This window comes from Hemiscyllium ocellatum, chromosome 12 (assembly GCF_020745735.1).
Source record: "Hemiscyllium ocellatum isolate sHemOce1 chromosome 12, sHemOce1.pat.X.cur, whole genome shotgun sequence".
Classification (NCBI taxonomy): Eukaryota; Metazoa; Chordata; class Chondrichthyes; order Orectolobiformes; family Hemiscylliidae; genus Hemiscyllium; species Hemiscyllium ocellatum.
The window spans coordinates 93,947,585-93,968,326 of NC_083412.1; the positions used below are offsets into that span (position 1 = coordinate 93,947,585).

At 44.5% G+C, this 20,742-nt stretch overlaps 1 protein-coding gene across 2 annotated transcripts in view; it reads right to left on the reverse strand.

Annotated features, from left to right (window-relative positions):
* The window catches only part of usp25 (ubiquitin specific peptidase 25), a 201,810-nt gene extending 182,584 nt beyond the window's left edge, over positions 1-19,226 (reverse strand). For both annotated transcript variants that reach the window (XM_060833849.1, XM_060833848.1), the window contains exon 1: positions 19,174-19,226. In XM_060833849.1, the coding sequence (XP_060689832.1) occupies positions 19,174-19,215 (42 nt within the window). In that variant the 5' untranslated portion in view covers positions 19,216-19,226. The remainder of the gene's footprint in view (positions 1-19,173) is intronic.
* Positions 19,227-20,742: the final 1,516 nt, after the last annotated feature.

Consider the following 20,742-nt stretch of genomic DNA (forward strand, 5'->3'; position numbering starts at 1 on the left):
TGTTACTTTTGTATTTTTAATTGGGATTGAAATGGGAAAAAGGACTTGTTTTAAAAATTCAGGATGGTGGAAGAGATTGTTGCACTTTTTAAAGACAATCAATCAACACTTATTACTTGCTTACACTATTACTTGTTTGAGCAGTGGGGTCACATTACAACAGACAGACTGGCACTGGGAGTGTGCAAGTGAGATTTGACTGACAAGTATCTGATTTGTCTGTGGAGTGATTATTAACTGTTGATGACAAAGGCCTTGTGCATGCCAACAACTATGCAACTGGCTCTTAGGTAGCTGAACAGCTTGCAGGTGTCAACAAGATGGCACAGAATTCTTTGAACCTCAAAGACTATAAGACCATAAAAAATAGAAACAGGATTTGGCTCTTCGGTCCCTCAAGCCTGCTCCACAATTCAACAGAATCATGGCTGATCAGACATTCATCATATCCACTTTCCTGTCCTTTCCACATAAACATTGAATCTCTTCCTGATCAAGAATCTCTCAGCCTTACTTATACACATAGAGTCTGCCCCCATAGCTTTCTGAGGAAAGGAATTCCACAGACACAACTCTCAGAGAAGACATCCCTTTTCATATCAGACTTAAATTGGCACCCGAATTCTGAAACTATACCCTCTGATCTCAGACTCTCCAGTGAGGGGAGCATTTACCTCTCAACATTTACTCTCTTAAGCCCCTTAAGAATCTGAAATGTTTCAATTAATTCACCTCTTATTCTTAACTCCAATGAGTAGGGTGCCAGTCTGTTTAACCTTTGCATATAAAATAATCCCTCCACACCAGGGATCACCTCAATGAACCTTCTCTGAACTGCCTCCGGTGAAATAATATCCTCCCTTAAGTAAAGGGACCAAAACTGCTGACAGCACTCCAGAGGTGTACAATTGCAATACGTCTTCCCCTACTCTATACTCCAACCCCCATAAAATAAGAGCCAACATTCCATTAGCCTTCCTGATTACCTGCTACACTGTGTGCGAGCTCTCTGTTTTTTGGGGACAAGTACCCCCAAGTCTCTTTATGAGATTAGATTAGATTCTCTGGAGTGTGGAAACAGGCCCTTTGGCCCAACAAGTCCACACCGACCCTTCGAAGAGTAACCCACCCAGACCTATTTCCCACTGACTAATGCACCTAACACTATGAACAATTTAGCATGGGCAATTCACCTGACCTGCACATCTTTGGACTATGGGAGGAAACCGGAGCACCCGGAGGAAACCCACGCAGACACAGAGAAAACGTGCAAATTCCACACAGACAATCGCCCAAGGCTGGAATCGAACTATGGTCCCTGGCGCTGTGAGGCAGCAGCGCTAACCACTGAGCCACTGTGCTGTTGCAGCTTTCTACAGTTTTTCTGCATTTAAATAGTTTGCTCTATTGTTCTCCCTCCAATATGAAACTGACATTTCCCAAACTATATTCTATTTGCCAACTTTTGCCCACCTACTAAAATATCAATATATCCCTAAACTTCCACAGTGGGTCTTCCCGCCTATTTTTATGTCATCTGCAAATCTGGCTACAGTACCTTTGATTCCTTCCTTCAAGTTATTAATATATATTGCAAACAGTTGCGGTCCCAGCCTGTAGAACCCATTGGTGACAGGTCAACGACCTGAGAAAGAACCCCTCGTTCCCACTTGCTGTTTTCTGCCCATTAACCAATCCTCTACCCATGTCAATATAGTAGTCCAACACTGTGGGCTCTTATTTTTTTTTAGATATTTTTATTAGAAATTTAATATTTTGACAGATTTACAAAAATAAACAGAACTTTCAAGCACAAACATTAATATAAAAATAGATCTTAAATATATAATCATCAAAATTCAAAGGAATGATACTAAAGAAGAAAGAAAAACAATGAAACTCAGTTAACTACTAATCTAATCCACAATTATCCAGAGTGTATAGTTGAGTCACTTACATCCTTCAAACAAAAGAAAATGTTCTCTAATACACTCTAATACTCATAACAGTATAATAAAAAGGAAACTATTTCCAAACAATAAGAACAAAAAAAAACATGTTTGAATGGAGATCCTCCCCCTTATTCTCAGGGGGCCTTACTTCCTTTCTAAAGGTCCACCATATCCTCTCCCAAACAGTGTCCCACCCTTGACCCGGGCGCTCCTTAATAGGATTTAGATATAATACCGAGCTAGAGTTAACAGTGAGCGCCCCACCCCCACCCCTCCCCACCCATACCTGAGTATATCTGATAGCATCAATGCCACGTACAAACACACAACTATAAAATTACAACTCCAACAAATTACAGTTAAGTATAATAACATAAAATAGCAAGGGAAGACAACCCTGCTCCCAGAAGCAAAAGTAAAGTAAAGTATCCATTTCTCCCCACGGAGTGTGGAAGAGGCAAGCCAACATAAATTGTCTCTTACGATTTATTTAAACGAGTCTAAAAGTTCCTTAGCCTCTTCTGGTGATCTAAAATTATACTCGGATCCTTCGTGGGTAAAGCATAACGTCGCTGGGTATCGTAAGGTGTATTGAATATTTAAGTTCCTTAGACATTTCTTCACCTCATCAAACGCCTTCCTCCTTCGTGCCAAAGCCGGGGAGAAGTCCTGAAATAACATAATCTTGGATCCTTCATGAATCATAGCTTTAGGATCCTTTCCAAGCTTTCTGGAGGCATCCAGGAGTATCTGCCTCTCCCTATAACTCTGCAGCCGGAACAGGACCGGGCGTGGGCACTGGTTTGGGCCAGATCCGCGTACTGCGACCCGGTAGGCCCACTCCACCCTTACCCGGTCAGTTTCAGCCCCCAGGTTTAAAAGCTGGGGCAGCCATCGCTCCAGAAATGCTGCTAACTGTCCCTTCTCTTCTTGTTCAGGGAGGCCCAGAAGACGGATATTCTTTCTCCGATTTCTATTATCCAGGTCATCCATGTAGATTTCAAAGGCCCGGACTCTCTGCTCCAGAGCTCGCACCTGTTCTGCAGCTGTTTGAGCTGCAGCCTCGGAGGTCGTGGCCTTTAGCTCCGCCCCCTCCACTCGGCCCTGCAATTCCTCGAGAGCCTGGCTGTACTTTTGTAGCTTTTCTTCGAATGCATTCCATCTCTGTCTGGATTCTGCAATGAAATTGACGAGTGTCGTTTCCAGCCTGGCAATCATCTCTTCAAGGCCTGTTTTTACATCAGCTGCAGCCGGAGGAGAGGAGGGTGGGGGAGGGGTCTTTGTTTTCTGAGAGCTGCGGGATCCCTTTGGTTTACTCATTATCCACTTAATATTAAACTGCTTAAATATAATAGTAAACAGCTAATTAAGGTTAGAAGATTTTTTTTGGGTGGTTTGGTAAGTGTGGTGGAGGTGAGTAACTCACTTTACCCAGGTTTTGGGAAGAGCACTGTAAACTCAGACTTGCTGAGTCGCCGCCATCTTGGATCTCCGGGCTCTTATTTATTTAATGACTGGACTATTTGTGAAGTACCTTGTCAGCAAGAATATTTTCCCACATCAGCTGCTATAAGTTGTTTTTTTTTTGTCCATCTAAAAAGTCAGAGGCTTTATAAACTGTGAAGTATTCTATGTCTCTTGTAAGCAAAAGTACCTTGAGAAAGACAGGGTCAGCATGCCCTGGCAAGACAAAAGGATCATCTCAGCAAACCCTACTGACAGGAACAGAAAGAGCCTTCCTTTTCCTCTCCACCCATAAAACCACATTTTTTATGCCTGTCTGCTGTGTGTGTAGTGGGTGGTTTATAATTCTGTTCGAGTATTACCCAATAGACAATCAACAATTTATAGTTGTTTACCTGGAACTAAAACTATTTAAACAGTAATTCTTATTAAGGGGAGAAACCTGGTACATGCTTTCTGTCAATCTTGCTCTAAAAGGCAGGCAAATTTGGGAATTTTGTGTAGTTTTATAAAATCTTTAACTTTTGTGGGAATAGTGGGGCGTGACTCCCAATCATCAGAACTCCAGGCAGGGAGCAGTGAGACTAAGCAGAGATGACTGGACGAGTTGAGGGAAATAGAACAGATACATCTACAGGGGGAACTAGATAAGAAAGAGCCAAGAAATGTTTGGATGAAGGAAATTAGGAGGTTTGAATGGACCATTGACACTAGCATTGTCTAGTCACAGAGTTATATACCATGGAAACAGATCTTCGGCCCAACTCGTCCATGCCAACCAGTTTTCCTCAACTGTACTAGTCCCATGTGCCTGCATTTGGTCCATATCTCTCTAAAGCTTCTGTTAGGTTCTTTTCCTGAGGTTTCACAGACGAGATGAAATTCGCACATACCAACTTCTGCAAACAGTTAAAGTTTATTAAAGCCTGTATGAGCTAGGTAACCCCTCTTTGCAGAGTGCGAGATCGAGTCAAAGCGAGGCCTCTTAACAAAGAAACTATATCCCTTTCATACAGCTCAGTTGACTATGCTCACAGATGCTCTGGTCACTCCCACACAGTCACATGCCACTCAAGACAACTCCCCAGTCACTCCCACACAGTCACATGTTACCTCAAGTATAATGGTTGGATGAGATCACCCTCAGAGATAATGTAAATACCCTAATCCTGGGGAATCATTAATGCAAATCATTTCCCGACTCAATGTTTCCCCAAGACAATGCAGGTGTGATGTACCTAGCTTCAGGGAATGGCTAGAAAACATTTCTGAATGGAAGAGATTGAATGATAGTTTGATTTGATAACAGTAGGGGGATTAGTAGGGGGAGTAATGACTGTTTAATTGGACTGGGAGGGGGGTGTCATTCGCATTCTTGCCGGACTGTCATCCCCACCTACTTCCAGAATGTTCACTCAGTGTAGTTTAACCCTTTAATATTGCATTCATGTCCGGAGGGGTATTCCCATTTAATCTTTTAACATTATACTTTCCTACCCGCATAATTGTCCAAATGTCTTTTAAATATTTAATTGTATTTGCCTCTACCACTTCCTCTGATACCTTGTTCCACTCCAACCTGTGAGAAAAAGTTTCCACTCAGGTCCCTTTCAAATCATTCCCATCTCATCTTCAACCTATGCCCTCCAGTTTTGGACTTCCTTCCCTGGGGAGAAGACCTGGTGATTCACCTTACCTATGCATCTCATGATTTTATAAACTTCTACAAGGTCACCCCTCAGCCTCCTGTGTTCCATGGAAAAGCGTTCCAGCCTATCCAGCCTCTCCTTATAATTCAAACTCTCCAGTCTCAGTAACATTCTTGTAAATCTTTTTTGCACCCTTTCCACTTCAATAACATCCTTTCTATAGCAGGGCAACCAGAATTGTATGCAGTACTCCAAATGTCTTGTGACTTACCAATATCTTGTACAGCCTTAACATGACATCTCAATGCTCTGATCAACGAAGACAAGCATGTCAAATGACTTCTTCACCACCCTGTCTACCCATTACACCACTTTCAAGGAACTACGTACCTGCATTCCTGGATCTGTGACAACACTCCCATAGGCCCTACTATTAATGTGCAAGTCCTGCCCTGGTTTGTCTTATCAAAATGCACCCCCTTACATTTGTCGAAATTAAACTCATCTAGTATTCTTCCCACTGGTCCAGTTGATCAAGATCCCATTGTACTCTTGGATAACCTTCACTGTCCACTACACCACCTATTTTGGTGTTATCCACAACTTACTACCCACGTCTCTTATATTCTCAGCCAAAGCATTTATATAGATGACGAACAACAGTGGACCCAGCACTGATTTTTACGGTACACCGATGGTCACAGGCCTCCAGCCTGAACAACAACCCTTCACAACCACCCTCTGTTTCCTACGATCAAGCCAATCCTATATCCAATTGGTTAGTTCTCCCTGAATCCCAGGTACAAATGCAGGTTGACTATCCCTAGTCAGTCTTTGTCTTTCCAAATGTGTGTGGATCTTGTGTCACAGAATCCCCTCCAACAACTTATCCATCACTGACATCAAGCTCACTGGTCTGTTGTTCCCTGGCTTTCCTAGCAGCCTTTCTTAAATAATGGCACAACATTAGCCACCTCCAATCTTCCGCTACCTCACCTGTGCTTGATGATATAAATAAGATGGCTAGGGGCCCCATAATTTCTTCCCTGTCTTCCCACAATGTCCTGGGATACACTTGATGCATGTGAAGACCTCCAACACCTCCTCTTCTGTCATGTGGACTCTTTTCAAGGCATCACTACTTATTTCCCCCAAGGTTCCATATTTTTCTCCACAGGAAAGAGGGACGCAAAATTTTTGTTTAAGATCCCACCCATCTCCTGTCATTCCACACATTGATAGCCTTGTTAACCTTTAAGGGTGCTCTATTCTCTCCCTAATTACTCTTTTGTGATTATACTTGTCAAATCTCTGCCAAAGTTCTCATTGCTCCTTTTTGCCATTCTGATTTCCCTCTTAAGTGTACTCTATACTTATCAAGGGATTCATTTGATTGCAGCTGTCTATACCTGACATATGCCTTCCCCTTTTTCTTGACCAGAGCCTCAATATCATCCAGTGTTGTTCCCTCCAACCAGCCTTGCCCTTCACAGTAATGGGAACATGCTGTCACTGAAATTTCGTTATCTTGCTTTTGAAAGCCTCTCACTTGCCAGCTGTCCCTTTACCTGCAAACAACCTCCCCCAGTCAACTTGTGAAAGTTCCTGTTGAATACCAATTAGATCTAATTTAGAACTTTAACTTGAACACACAAATTCCTCCCCATTCACCGCCTCAACATGAGTGGTCTAAATATGCTAAATTCTATATCAGTTATCAATATCATTGGTTAGGCAAGAATTGAAAAAGTAGGCCCTTAAGGGTGGTAATATCTGGTTTACTCCCAGTGCCACCAGCTAGTGAGGTTAGGAACAGTAGGATAGGACAGATTGAACGTGTGGCTGAGGAGGGGAGAAGGATACATGGTTTTGGATTATTGGAATCCCTTTTCAACAAAGTAGAGAACAAGGTCGGACCGATAAATTAAACTACATTTATTCCAATGCAAGAGGCCAAACAGGTAAGGCAGATAAACTCAGGACATGAATGAGAACATGGATATTATAGCAATTTTCGAGGAGAAAGTGAGGACTGCAGATGCTGGAGATCAGAGCTGAAAATGTGTTGCTGGAAAAGCGTGGCAGGTCAGGCAGCATCCAAGGAGCAGGAGAATCGACGTTTCGGGCATGAGCCCTTCTTCAGGAATTTTTTTCTGAAACGTCGATTCTCCTGCTCCTTGGATGCTGCCTGACCTGCTGCGCTTTTCCAGCAACACATTTTCAGCTATTATAGCAATTACAGAGATATGGCTCAGGGATGGGTAGGACTGGTAGCTTAACATTCCAGGGTATAGATACTATAGGAAGAATAGAAATAAGGGCAAGAGAAGAAGGGGAATGGCATTTTTGATTAGGGATAACATTATGGTTCTACTTAGGGCAGATCTTCCTGGGAATACGCCCAGGGAAGTTATTTGGGTTGAACCGAGAAATAAGAAAGGGTTGGTCTCCCTATTGGAATTGTATTATAGACCCCCCCAGTAGTCAGCAAGAAATTAAGAAACAAATTTGTAGGACATCTCAGTTATCTGTAAGAATAATAGGGTGGTTATGGTCGGTGATTTTAATTTTCCAAACATAGACTGGGACTGCCATAGTGTTAAGGGTTTAGATGGAGAGGAATTTGTTAAGTGTGTACAAGAAAATTAAACCTGTTGGACTATAACCTGTTGTTAAGTGATTTTTAACTTTCTTCAATAACACCACGTTAGCCAACCCCCAGTCTTCGGCACTTCACCTGTCCCTGTCGATGGCACAACTACCTCAGTAAGGGGTCTAGCAATCACTTCCCTAGCTTCCCACAGTGTTCTGGGGTATACCTGATTAGGACCTGGGAATTAATCCAACTTTATGCATTTTAGGATATCCAGGACCAACACCTCTGTAGTATGACATTTTTCAAGATCTCGCTGTTTATCTCCCTTCATTCTCTATCTTCCATATCCTTCTCCACAGTAAACACTGTTGCAAAATACCCATTTAGTATCTCCCCCATCTCCTGCAGTTGTGCCTGTGGATGTACCTACTAGAGAAGGTGCAAAACTTGACCTACTCTTGGGAAATAAGGCAGGACAGGGGACTGAAGTGTCAGTGGGGGAGCATTTTGGGACCAGTGACCATAATTTTATTAGTTTTAAAATAATGAAAAAGAATAGACTGGATCTAAAAGTTCAATTTCCAAATTGGAGGAAGGCCAATTCTCATGGTATTAGGCAAGAACTTCCAAAAGTTGATTGGGGGCAGATATTCATAGGTAAAGGGATGGCTGAAAAATGGGAAGTCTTTGGGAAGAGATAATAAGAATCCAGAGAGAGGATGTTCCTGTTAGGGTCAAAGGCAAGGCTGGTAGGTGTAGGGAATGCTGGATGACTAGAGAAATTGAGGTTTTGGCCAAGACTAAGAAAACGTACGTCGGGTGGGGTCGAGTGAATCTCTAGAGGAGTACAAAGGAAGTAGGAGTATGCTTTAGAGGGAAATCAGGAGGGCAAAAAGGGGACATGAGATAGCTTTGGCAAATAGGGTTAAGGAGAATCCAAAGGGATTCCACAAATACATTAAGGACAAAAAAATAACAAGGGAGAGAATGGGGCCCTTTAAATACCATCAAGGCCACCTATGTGCACAACTGCAGGAGACGAGGGAGATACTAAATGGGTATTTTGCAACAGTGTTTACTGTGGAGAAGGATATGGAAGATAGAGAACGTAGGGAGATAAACAGCGAGATCTTGAAAAATTCATACTACAGAGGTGTTGATGCTGGATATCCTAAAATGCATAAAGGTGGATAAATCCCCAGGACCTAATCAGGTATACTCCAGAACACAGTGGGAAGCTAGAGAAGTGATTGCTAGACCCCTTACTGAGATAGTTGTGTCATTGATAGGGACAGGTGAAGTGCCGAAGACTGGGGGTTGGCTAACGTGGTGTTATTGAAGAAAGTTAAAAATCAAACAACACCAGGTTATAGTCCAACAGGTTTAATTGGAAGCACACTAGCTTTCGGAGCATTGCTCCCTACCACCTGATGAAGGAGCGCGCTCTGAAAGCTAGTGTGCTTCCAATTAAACCTGTTGGACTATAACCTGGTGTTGTGTGATTTTTAAGGAAAAAATGAGGTCTGCAGATGCTGGAGATCAGAGCTGAAAATGTGTTGCTGGTTAAAGCGCGGCAGGTCAGGCAGCATCCAAGGAACAGGAAACCTGCAATCTTCTTTCTGACCTCTCCGCCCCCCACCCCACTCCGGCCTATCACCCTCACCTTGACCTCCTTCCACCTATCACATCTCCATCGCTCCTCCCCCAAGTCCCTCCTCCCTACCTTTTATCTTAGCCTGCTGGACACACTTTCCTCATTCCTGATGAAGGGCTTATGCCCGAAACATCAAATTTCCTGTTCCTTGGATGCTGCCTGACCTGCTGCACTTTAACCAGCAACACATTTTCAGCAGTTGTGTGATTTTTAACTTTGTACACCCCAGTCCAACACCAGCATCTCCAAATTATTTAAGAAAGGTCGAGAGGAAAAGCCATGGAACTACAGACCAGCGAGCCTGACATTAGTGGTGGGCATGTTTTGGAGGGAATCCTGAGGAACAGAATTTACATGTATTTGGAAAGGCAAGAATGATTAGGATCAGTCAACGTGGTTTTGTGCATGGGAAGTAGGGTCTCACAAACTTGATTCACTGTTTCGAAGAAGTTACAAAGATGATTGATGAGCAGTGGACATGATCTATGTGGACTTCAGTAAGGCGTTCAGCAAGATTCCTCTTGGTAGTATGGTTAAATGACATGGAATACAGGAAGAACTAGCCATTTGGATACAGAACTGGCTCGAAGATAGAAGACAGAGGGTGATGGTGGAGGGTTTGTTTTCAGACTGGAGGCCTGTGACCAGTGGAGTGCCACAAGGATCGGTGCTGGGCCCTCTACTTTTCATTATTTATATAAATGATTTGGATGTGAACATTGCAGATATAGTTACTAAGTTTACAGATGATACCAAAATTGGAGGTGTAGTGGACAGTGAAGAAGGTTACCTCAGAGTACATGAGGATCTTGATGAGATGAGCCAATGGGCTGAGGAGTGGCTGATGGAGTTTAATTCAGATAAATGTGAGGTGCTGCATTTTTGGAAAGACAGATCTGAGCAGAAATTATACACTTAATGGTAAGGTCTTAGGAAGTATTGCTGAACAAAGATCTCAGAGTGCAGCTTGATAGTTCCTTGAAAGTGGACTCCCAGGTCGACAGAATAGTGAAGATGATGTTTGGTATGCTTGTCTTTGTTGGTCAGTGCACTGAGTATAGGAGTTGGGAGGTCATGTTGTGGCTGTATAGGGCATTAGTTAGTCCACTTTTGGAATATTGTCTGCAATTCTGGTTTCCCCGCTGTAGAAAAACTTGGAAGGGTTCAGAAAAGGTTGACAAGGATATTAAAAGATTTGGGGTTTCAGCTGTAGGGAGACGCTAAATAAGCTAGGGCTATTATCCCTGGAACATCAGAGACTGAGGGGTTATGAACCTGAGAGGTTTATAAAATCATGAGGGGCATGGATAGGGTGAACAGTCAAGATCTTTTCCCCACATTGGAGGTGTTCAAAACTACACGGCATAGGCGAGAGTTTTTGTGACAAAGTAACAAAGAAGATTGATGAGGGCAGAGCAGTAGATGTGATCTATATGGACTTCAGTCAGGCATTCGACAAGGTTCCCCATGGGAGGCTGATTAGCAAGGTTAGATCTCCTGGAATACAGGGAGAACTAGCCATTTGGATACAGAACTGGCTTAAAGGTAGAAGACAGAAGGTGGTGGTGGAGGGTTATTTTTCAGACTGGAGGTCTATGACCAATGGAGTGCCACAAGGATTGGTGCTGGGTCCCCTCTACTTTTTGTCATTTACATAAATGATTTGGATGCGAGCATAAGGGGTACAGTTAGTAAGTTTGCAGGTGACACCAAAATTGGAGGTGTAGTGGACAGCAAAGAAGGTTACCTCAGATTACAACAGGATCTGGACCAGATGGGCCAATGGGCTGAGAAGTGGCAGATGGAGTTTAATTCAGATAAATACGAGGTGCTGCATTTTGGGAAAGCAAATCTTAGCAGGACTTACACACTTAATGTTAAGGTCCTAGGGAGTGTTGCTGAACAAAGAGACCTCGGAGTGCAGGGTCATAGCTCCTTGAAAGTGGAATCGCAGGTACATAGGATAGTGAAGACGACATTTGGTATGCTTTCCTTTATTGGTCAAAGTATTGAATACCGGAGTTGGGAGGTCATGTTGCAGCTGTACAGGACAGTGGTTAGGCCACTGTTGGAATATTGCGTGCAAGTCTGGTCTCCCTTCCTGTCGGAAAGATGTTGTGAAACTTGAAAGGGTTCAGAAAAGATTTACAAGGATGTTGCCAGGGTTGGAGGATTTGAGCTACAGGGAGAGGCTGAACAGGCTGGGGCTGTTTTCCCTGGAGCATCGGAGGCTGAGGGGTGACCTTATAGTGGTTTACAAAATTATGAGGGGCACGGGTAGGATAGATAGGCAAAGTCTTTTCCCTGGGGTTGGGGAGTCCAGAATTAGAGGGCATAGGTTTAGGGTGAGAGGGGAAAGATATAAAAGATTCCTAAGGGGCAACTTTTCCACGCAGAGGGTGGTACGTGTATGGAATGAGCTGCCAGAGGATGTGGTGGAGGCTGGTACAATTGCAACATTTAAGAGGAATTTGGATGTGTATATGAATAGGAAGAGTTTGGAGGGATATGGACTGGGTGCTGGCAGGTGGGATTAGATTGGGTTGGGATATCTGGTCGGCATGGACCGAAGCATCTGTTTCCATGCTGTACATCTCTATGACTCTATGAGAGGGGAAAGATTTAAAAGAGACCAAAGAGACAACTTTTTCACATAGAGGGTGGTGTGTGTATGGAATGAGTTGCCAGAGAAAGTGATGGAGGCTGGTATAATAGCAACATTTCAAAGGCATCTGGATGGGTATATGAATGGGAAGAGTTTAGAAGGATATGGGCTAAATGCTGGCATATGGAACTTGATTAATTTGGTTTATCTGGTCAGGTGGCCAAGTTGGATTGAAGGGTCTGTTTCAGTTTCTGAATGACCTGTGACATTTGGTTGAAAATAGTCAGTGCTTTGTAGAAGCTCTGGAATATAACTGTTGATTTAACATTTATCAACTAATCATTGGAGTTTCATGCATTTCAGCAGACCAGTGAGTCAATTGGAAACGAAAGGCTGTTCAACTAATCAATGTGAGCATTCAAACTTCTTGTACAATGTATGATTTCACAGCCACATGAAAGTTACATCAACTCAAATTTAATGACTATTCTTCAATGAGAGGAATCACATGATGCAATACTGTGCTAAGCAACCAGGGGAATTCCACAGTCCATCCCTAGTCCGTGCTGAGTTAGTTGAACCAAGCAGAGGAACTTTCCAGTTCAGATAGTTTGTGCACCCTTAAGCAATAAAGACATAAGACGAGCGATTAGCTGTGTCCCATTTTGAACAGCATTTATATAAATGCATCAGTTGAAAGCAGGATCTGGGCCAACTGTGACACCCTTTTCCTTGAACTGCTCACTGATGCTCATTAGATGGAAACAGATGCGAGCCATGCTCTGCAGGTATTCGGGAATAGCCATTGCCTGCAAATCCAATTCCTGTCAGCCAGGATCCTTAGTGACAAACACATCCATTCAACAACTTGAATCAAAATACAGACCAAAGGTAAGTTTTAATTTCTTGTAACTTAAGAATACAACCAGATGCAATTATTTTTCCTTATTCCGAACCAATTTCAGTCTAAGGAACACTTAGGATTTGTTTGATATACTCATTCTTTGGATGGGATGTAGACATCACAGGCAAGTCCAACAGTGACTGTCTACCTCCTAGACAAAGTGACTTTCTCGACATTTCTCAGCAATTAAGGGTCAGCACAACTGCCTGTATACAAAACGTAGAATTTTACAACTTCAGCTGCAGATGTTTCCATGTCTGGCCTCTTGCACGCATCTTTAGCTAATGCCATCAGCTCCACAAACACCATAACAGATCCAACAGTGTTTTGTCTTTAAAATATTCCTCTTCTTGGGCAATCCTTCAAAATAGAGGATAAACTGTTTCCCCTCCAGTTCACTGGTTGTTCAAAAGTTCTTAACTCCAACGCATGATATGCTGACCCACTTGCCCCTGAATGGTTGAGCTGGGGTGCTTGGAAGTTTCTGTGCTCTCTCCAACGTCTTGACATCCCTCTCCACAATATCTGTGTTCAGTGCATTCCTGAATGAATCTTCTCCGCTTTGATCAGTCTCAAGCCCAGAGACTCCCATGAATTGATGTGGATACTTGACCTCTTCACAATGTTTTGAGGTATTCCTGTGGCCTCCTGGGTTGAGCAGTTAATACTGGAGCCCTGTGTTGGGTACACGAATGATATGCTTGAGTGGAGCTGGTTTTGAGTGATTAGTGCCTTGGTGCTGAGCATGTAGACTGGGAGAGGGCACTACCTATTGTGGGTAAATGTAGGGGAATGGGTCTGGGTGGGTTGCTCTTCGGAGGGTCAGTGTGGACTTGTTGGGCTGAAGGGCCCGTTTCCACACTAAGTAATCTAATCTAATCAAACCTTTCTCTGCACACAATTTGGACAATGCTATGAAAGCATCACTGGCGGTAAAGCTCAACTGCTTCGAGATGCTTATTGCAGGTTGTCCAAGAAAAAAACTGGATAGTCATCAAGCTCGGTTTCAAACTGCTGGATTCTTGATATCAAAGCAGCATTTCTGATCTCATCATACAATAAGACTCAAGATTGTCATCACCATCTTGATGTCTTTTTTTTTGCTCTATTTCAAACATTTCCAATCAGATTTCCGGTTTTCGCCTACCACTGCTGTGACTTCAGGGCCAGGCACTATTATCAGTATACTATTAACAAAGGCTCATGGGGATCTAGGATCATGGCATGTGATGGAATTTCAATTCAATGAAAATCTGGGATTAAGAGTCTAATGAAGATTAGTCTATATGTGACCCCAGAACCACAGCAATGTTTTTCACTCTTAACTACACTTTGTGCAATGAGGAGTGGGCAATAAATACTATCTTAGCCTACAATGCTCACACCCTGTGAAAGGATTATTAAAAATGTCAATCTCCTATTACACTTGTGTCTGGCTTCTGATTCGGGTTTGTTTTCTCAGCTTCAGATGGTGCAGCAGGATGGGTGGTGTATAGGGAGGGTAGCGGTGAGGGCCAGGGCAGGAGTCCAATAAGCTAGGAGCACCAGCCTAATGTGGGGTGTGTGTCTGGGAAAACAGACCATGGCAGTCCCTTTCTGTACTGGGGATGGGAAGTGGGCTGCAAGTACAGAGTCGAACATATTCCTGCACAGACTGTGAGTGTGCTTCACAGCTGAGTCTGGCCGCCAAACATCTTGGGAAAGCTTCCCCAGTAACTCATCAGCAAGTGCCGCTGGACAATAACAAAATTCTTCATTGGACTGCCCGGTTCTCTTACATGCACTATCAGCTTTAATTGGTGCAAAAGTGTGTACACATAAGGTAACGGACTAGGTCAAGAAAGGATTCTGCACCAATCTTGTCTCTAAAATAATGTTCTTGTCCTAAACAGTATGTATTCTGTATCTTACTCATGCCCTCCTAATTAAGTATTGCTGGAAAAGGCACAGTGTCAGAGCTTTTTGCCTTGCATTCATAGAGTCATCGAGATGTACAGCACGGAAACAGACTCTTCGGTCAAACTCATCCGTGCCGACCAGATATCCCAATCCAATCTAGTCACACCTCCCAGCACCTGGCCCATATCCCTCCAAACCCTTCCTATTCATATACCTCTCCAGATGCCTTTTAAATATTGTAATTGTACCAGCCTCCACCACTTCCTCTGGCAGCTCATTCCATACACGTACCACCCTCGGCGTGAAAATATTGCCCCTTGGGTCTCTCTTATATCTTTCCCCTCTCACCCTAAACCTATGTCCTTTAATTCTGGACTCTCCCACCCAGGAAAAAAAGACAGTCTATTTCAGAAGAACACCAACTAAAGGGGAAAATCATCACTTACATTCATGAGAGATTGGCAGGTGGACTCTAGTAACCAGAGGTGTTGCCATGGAGAATATACCTATTAAAGCTGATTGACAGTTAACTGCCAGGCTTTATATAAAATGTTAAGTCTGACAAGTTGACTCTGATTAGTCGAGGCACTGTCCTCAGAAATTAACCAGTGTTGAATTGAAACAGGCAGAGAGGCTGTGTATGTTCTTCCTGTCTGCAAAGAACAGGGTCCTCTGCATCGCACTGCAAGCCCAGCTGATAAACCTAAATTGCTTCTCAGCGTAATACTTCTCTCACACAGGACTATCCAGCAATGCCAGATGTAAAATTATTCAAGTTCTGTATTGCCAAACAACTATTCACAAATAAATGTTACACACATAGCCTAATATAATGTAAATGGATCTCAGTAATAAATCAACTACAATCACAAAGTTTGCATTATTAAAGGAACGCAAGTACACAGAATTGTACATGGTCAGGCTGTCTCTATCACCTGCTGAAAATGTGTTGCTGGAAAAGCACAGCAGGTCAGGCAGCATCCAAGGAGCAGGAGAATCGACATTTCGGGCATGAGCCCTTCTTCAGGAATCAATGCCAAGGGCTCATGCCCGAAACGTCGATTCTCCTGCTCCTTGGATGCTGCCTGCCGGCTGCTCTTTTCCAGCAACACATTTTCAGCTCTGCTCTCCAGCATCTGCAGTCCTCACTTTCTCCTGTCTGTCACTTCACCATTTGGTGCCAATTGGCAGGAGAATCAACAGATGTTTAGATGTTTCCTAAACTAAGGAGACGTGCCAAACTACCTCAGCTTCTAGCTTACAAATCCTTTTTACTCACCTTTGAAATGGCCAGCATTCCCAGAAAGACAATCTGAACTACTTCTTCAAGTACAGCAGCACCGACGTTAATAATTGAGATGAGGTTGCAACCAACTGCTCAAAATGGCAAATTGTCAACAAGCTGCATTATGCATTGAGTTCAAATAAGACAGAGAAGGAAAGAAAAAGCAACAAATCCTGCACTGAAACTCATGACCCCACTAGATACTATCCTCGAACTATGCAACAGCCATTGACAGGTAACTCAGTCTAGCATGGGTATCTGGTAGCATCTAAGGATTGCAATTTCAGAACTCCAGTTACACTCAATCTCTATGCTATATTTTGCGTGAGATGTTACAATTATTCTCTCTTTACTCCCACAAATGGAGACAAAAAGATAATCTCATGAAAAGATTTTGAACAGGTGCATGGCAGCTCTCTGTGCCTTGATCAATATTCATCCCTCAACTAACATCACAAACACAGTAGCTGGTTATCATTGCATTGCAGCTTGTGACAGCTTGCTGTGCACAGGTTGGCAGTTGCATTTCCTACATGACGACGGTGACCACACTTCTAAAATTTGTCAGTAGCTGTAAAGCACTTCGAGACATCCAACAGTCAACAGAAATACAGAAATTACAGTCAAGTCTTTCAGTGGCCCCCTTTAGAATAAACTGATTTTTAAACATTGTCATGTAATGTTACTTTTTATATAACATGCCATAACTCCATTTTAATCCCTGATGGTGCTCAAACTCAAGTGTCTTCTTTACAGGCAAACTTCAAACTCCATAAAACAGAGGCCACAGAGAGCCAACTTATGCAGCAATGCTGATCTAAGCCCCTAATCAATATCTACCATCACTGTCCTTCCATCAACCCTCGACCAATTTCCTGAAAGACTTGTCAATAATTTCCTGAGCATTATCCAAAATAAATTACAATTTTGCCAGAGGTATTATCCTTATCTGATAACGAGGCCAGCTCAGTATTTGATGATCTCTCTCCATATATCTCAAAAGCAGACACAGGTCAAACAGCTCCTCAGGTTTGCTCTACCAATCAATTAGATCAAAGCTGATCTGTGCCTTTAGCCCAATAAAGCTGTCTTTGACCCCCATTCTCTGATTGCCTCACCTGACAAAGCAAAAATCAATCCATCTCAACTGTGAAAGTGCCAATTGAACAGAAGTCTTAAGCAAGTCTTTTGAAAGAGTATTCCAGATTTCTCCAACTCTTAAGTAACCAATTCTTGATTTCAAACCAAATTCAATATCGCTGGGTTCAAATTACAGCCTGCGCTTGTACCACACTACATCTACAAATTCCTGTATCCCAGTCAATGCTATACAGTCCTCCAACTTTGGCTCTCTTCATACTTGCCACATCCATCATTATGTTATCTCAATTCTAATTCTGGAACAACCCTAAGCTTCCATCTCTTGCTAACTCCCTCAAAGCTGCATTTTGGTTGACTTTCAATCGATCTTGTCACAAGATGGTTTCAAGTACTTCAATATTTTACACTAAAGGTCTGTTGGGATTTGAAAATATTGACGCTAGCACGAACAACCTTGGTTGGACTAACGGAGAACAAAGTACAAAATGGGCAGATAAAACTGTAAGGAAGACAATAGAATAGTTTCAATAAATTAAGGTCTCAAAACAGCTCTGTGCAAAAGCAATCCATGAATCTTAAAATAGAAATCCATGAATCCGATCACTATGCAAGCAGATGGGTTCTCAAACATGGCATTCATTGAAAGGAAATGAGAAAAAATGCATTTGCAATACCTTGTCTAATAAGGAATCATAAGCAACAGACAAGAGCATCTTAAAAGCTGCATCTGTCAACCTTTAAATCTAGGCCATCATAGAGAAAATATGTCAAGAGTATATCTTATAACAATATATCTAAGATACACAAAATCACAGACAATATTTACATCATAATCACTTATCAAAATTAATTTGGTAAAATTACTCAATAATATATCATTCAATGAAGGAAAAGACTTCAGCTTATTTAGCATCTTTCCTGACCGTTGATTATCCCAAAGCACATTACAGCCAATCAGGAACTTTTGAAACATAGTCAGTGCTGTAATCTAGGAAAAGTGGCAGTCATGTTGTGCATAGCAATACCCCAAAATCACTGTGATCATAGCCATGCCCCTGTAAAACACTGTATTGTCCATGTCACAGGTCAAGTCCCCTATTCTTCTTTCATATAGCATTGTCAGCTTATTCCTCCTCCACCCAAAAAAAGCAGCTCAAAGAATGACTTTTTAAACATCGCATTTGGAGGGAAGGTACCTCAGACAGTGTAGCACGCATACCAGTTCATAACCAAAAATAGAGAGAGAAAATGCATCATGCAATTCAGAAAATTTCATTCCTTTGCAAGAACTAAATTGTAACAAGTTGCAACTACAATGTCATTAATGTGCCAAGTTATTCCACAAGAGCACTATAAAACAGGATTCGACAGAGGAAAGGGGCAACCTAATAGCTTGTGGTTTTAAGGAGTGTCTTGAAGGAAGAGAGTGGGGAGAGGTCGGAGTGGAAAATATGCAGCTTAGAAGCTGAGGGCAGAAACAAATACAAGAACAATTTTGTTAGGGAGGGAAGAACACAGATTTGGAGATAGTGACAGATAGGTGTACAGAATATATAAATAACAATGGCTTTAGAATTGTCCCTTCATGTGGGCTGGGTCTAATTCTGGGCTGTGCCTGAAGGGAGGGAAAATGCACTTGAAGCTCTAACACAATGCCCAAAGTGACCAGAACTTGCCGCCCTCACCCCCTCCAAGAACCTTCCAGACCAAAATAAACAAGGTACAAATTTTATTCTCGGCCAGATTGAAAAAGTCAAAGCCTCCCTGCCCTGGGTGGAGGAGCCTCTGGGCTGATGCCAGCTCCAGTAACACCCTGAGCGTTACACGAGTATTATTATTATTGTTATTACTGATGTTGCTGCTACACTAGGCCCCCTGAAGCCTGCGCCTCGCGTAACAGCAGCAGCGGGGCCGACAGGGTCCTGAGGCGGTGAGCGAGCGGCAGCGGGGCGGACCCTCTGGGGGTAAAGGAGGGCGGGTTCATATGGGGCAATGAGGGGTGGGGTCGGGGATGCGGGAGACGGTAAGGTGGGGCGGGAGACCTCTCCTGTCCTGTTTGTTTACCTTCTGTGAGTGCTGCTGCAGGACATTTTGTTCCACCGTCATGGCCGATCCAGAAACAGAGAGAAGCTGCAGAGGGGGCGGGGCTGGGGCTGGGACAAGGGGCGGGGCTTGGGCTGGGTTAGGGGGCGGGGCTTGGGCCGGGTTAGGGGGCGGGGCTTGGGCCGGGTTAGGGGGCGGGGCTTGATCTGGGTTAGGGCGGGCTTTGGCTGGGTGAGGGGGCAGGGTTTGGGCTGTGTGAGGGGGCGGGGCTCTGGATGGATGAGGGGCGGGGTTTGGAGCTGGGAGAGGGGGCGGGATTTGGAGCTGAGGGAGGGGGGCGTGTTTTGGAGCAGGGAGAGGGGGCGGGGTTTGGAGCTGAGGGAGGGGGCGGGGTTTGGAGCTGGGAGAGGGGGCGGGGTTTGGAGCTGAGGGAGGGGGCGTGTTTTGGAGCAGGGTGAGGGGGCGGGGTTTGGAGCTGGGAGAGGGGGCGGGGTTTGGAGCTGGGAGAGGGGGCGGGGTTTGGAGCTGAGGGAGGGGGCGTGTTTTGGAGCAGGGTGAGGGGGCGGGGTTTGGAGCTGGGAGAGGGGGCGGGGTTTGGAGCTGAGGGAGGGGGCGGGGTTTGGAGCAGGGAGAGGGGGGCGTGGTTTGGAGCCGGGAGAGGGGACGGGATTGGGGTTGCGAAAGGGGCGGGGCTTGCGCCGGGGCAAGGCGCGGGGCCGGGACTGAGAAGGTGGGGGCGAGGTGAGAGGAGGTGGGGCTTGGGCGGGAAGGGGGTGGGACTGGGTAGAGGTGGAGGTGGGGCTTTTTGAGCGTAGGGTGGGGCTAGGCTGATGAGGAGGTGGGACTTAGGTGGAGGCTGGGGAGACAGGTGGAGGGGTTGGGGTAGGGAAAGGTTAGAGATAGTGTGAGTGGGGGAAGGCAGGGAGGAGGGTCTGGGGTAGTGGGAGTGGAGGTGGTGAGGCTTAGGTGGGGAGGGTGAGGGGAAGGAGGTGGTAAGGGGGAGGCGACAGAGATGAGGGGGTAGTGGCAGGGTTGGGAGAGGGAGGGTTTGAGGAGGAGAGGGGATGGGCTGGAAGTGGTGAGGGGGAGAGGCAGAGACTGGGGCTGGCTATGGGGTTGTGGGGGAGGGCAGGCAGGGAAAAGGTGCAGAATTTGGAGCTGCTGGGAGAGGGCAGGAGGAAACGAGAGGAGAATCTGGAGTGGATAGAGGCATAGGAGATGAGGGGGTGGGGTTGGGGATAAGGGGTGTGGGCTGGAGATGTGGGGGAGGGGCTAGTGTGTAGTTGGAGTGGGGCTGGGTTTGAGAGAGAGTGGGGTTGGAGGATGAGGGCAAGGGGAAGGACGGGGCTGGGGAGAAGAGGGGAGGAACTGGAGGTGGGGATGAAGAGGGACCTGGAGTTGGAGATGGGTGGGTCTGGGTCAGTAAGGGGCTTTTTGGAAGGGCATGGGTCTGTCGGGGGGGCTTGGTAGAGAGTGGTCGTCTGTAGGGGGAATTGGTGGAGATGGGTGGGTCTGTAGAGGGGAAAGGAGAAATGGGTGGGTCTGTAGGGGGAAAGGGGAATGAGTGGTCTAGAGAGGGGCTTGGTGAAG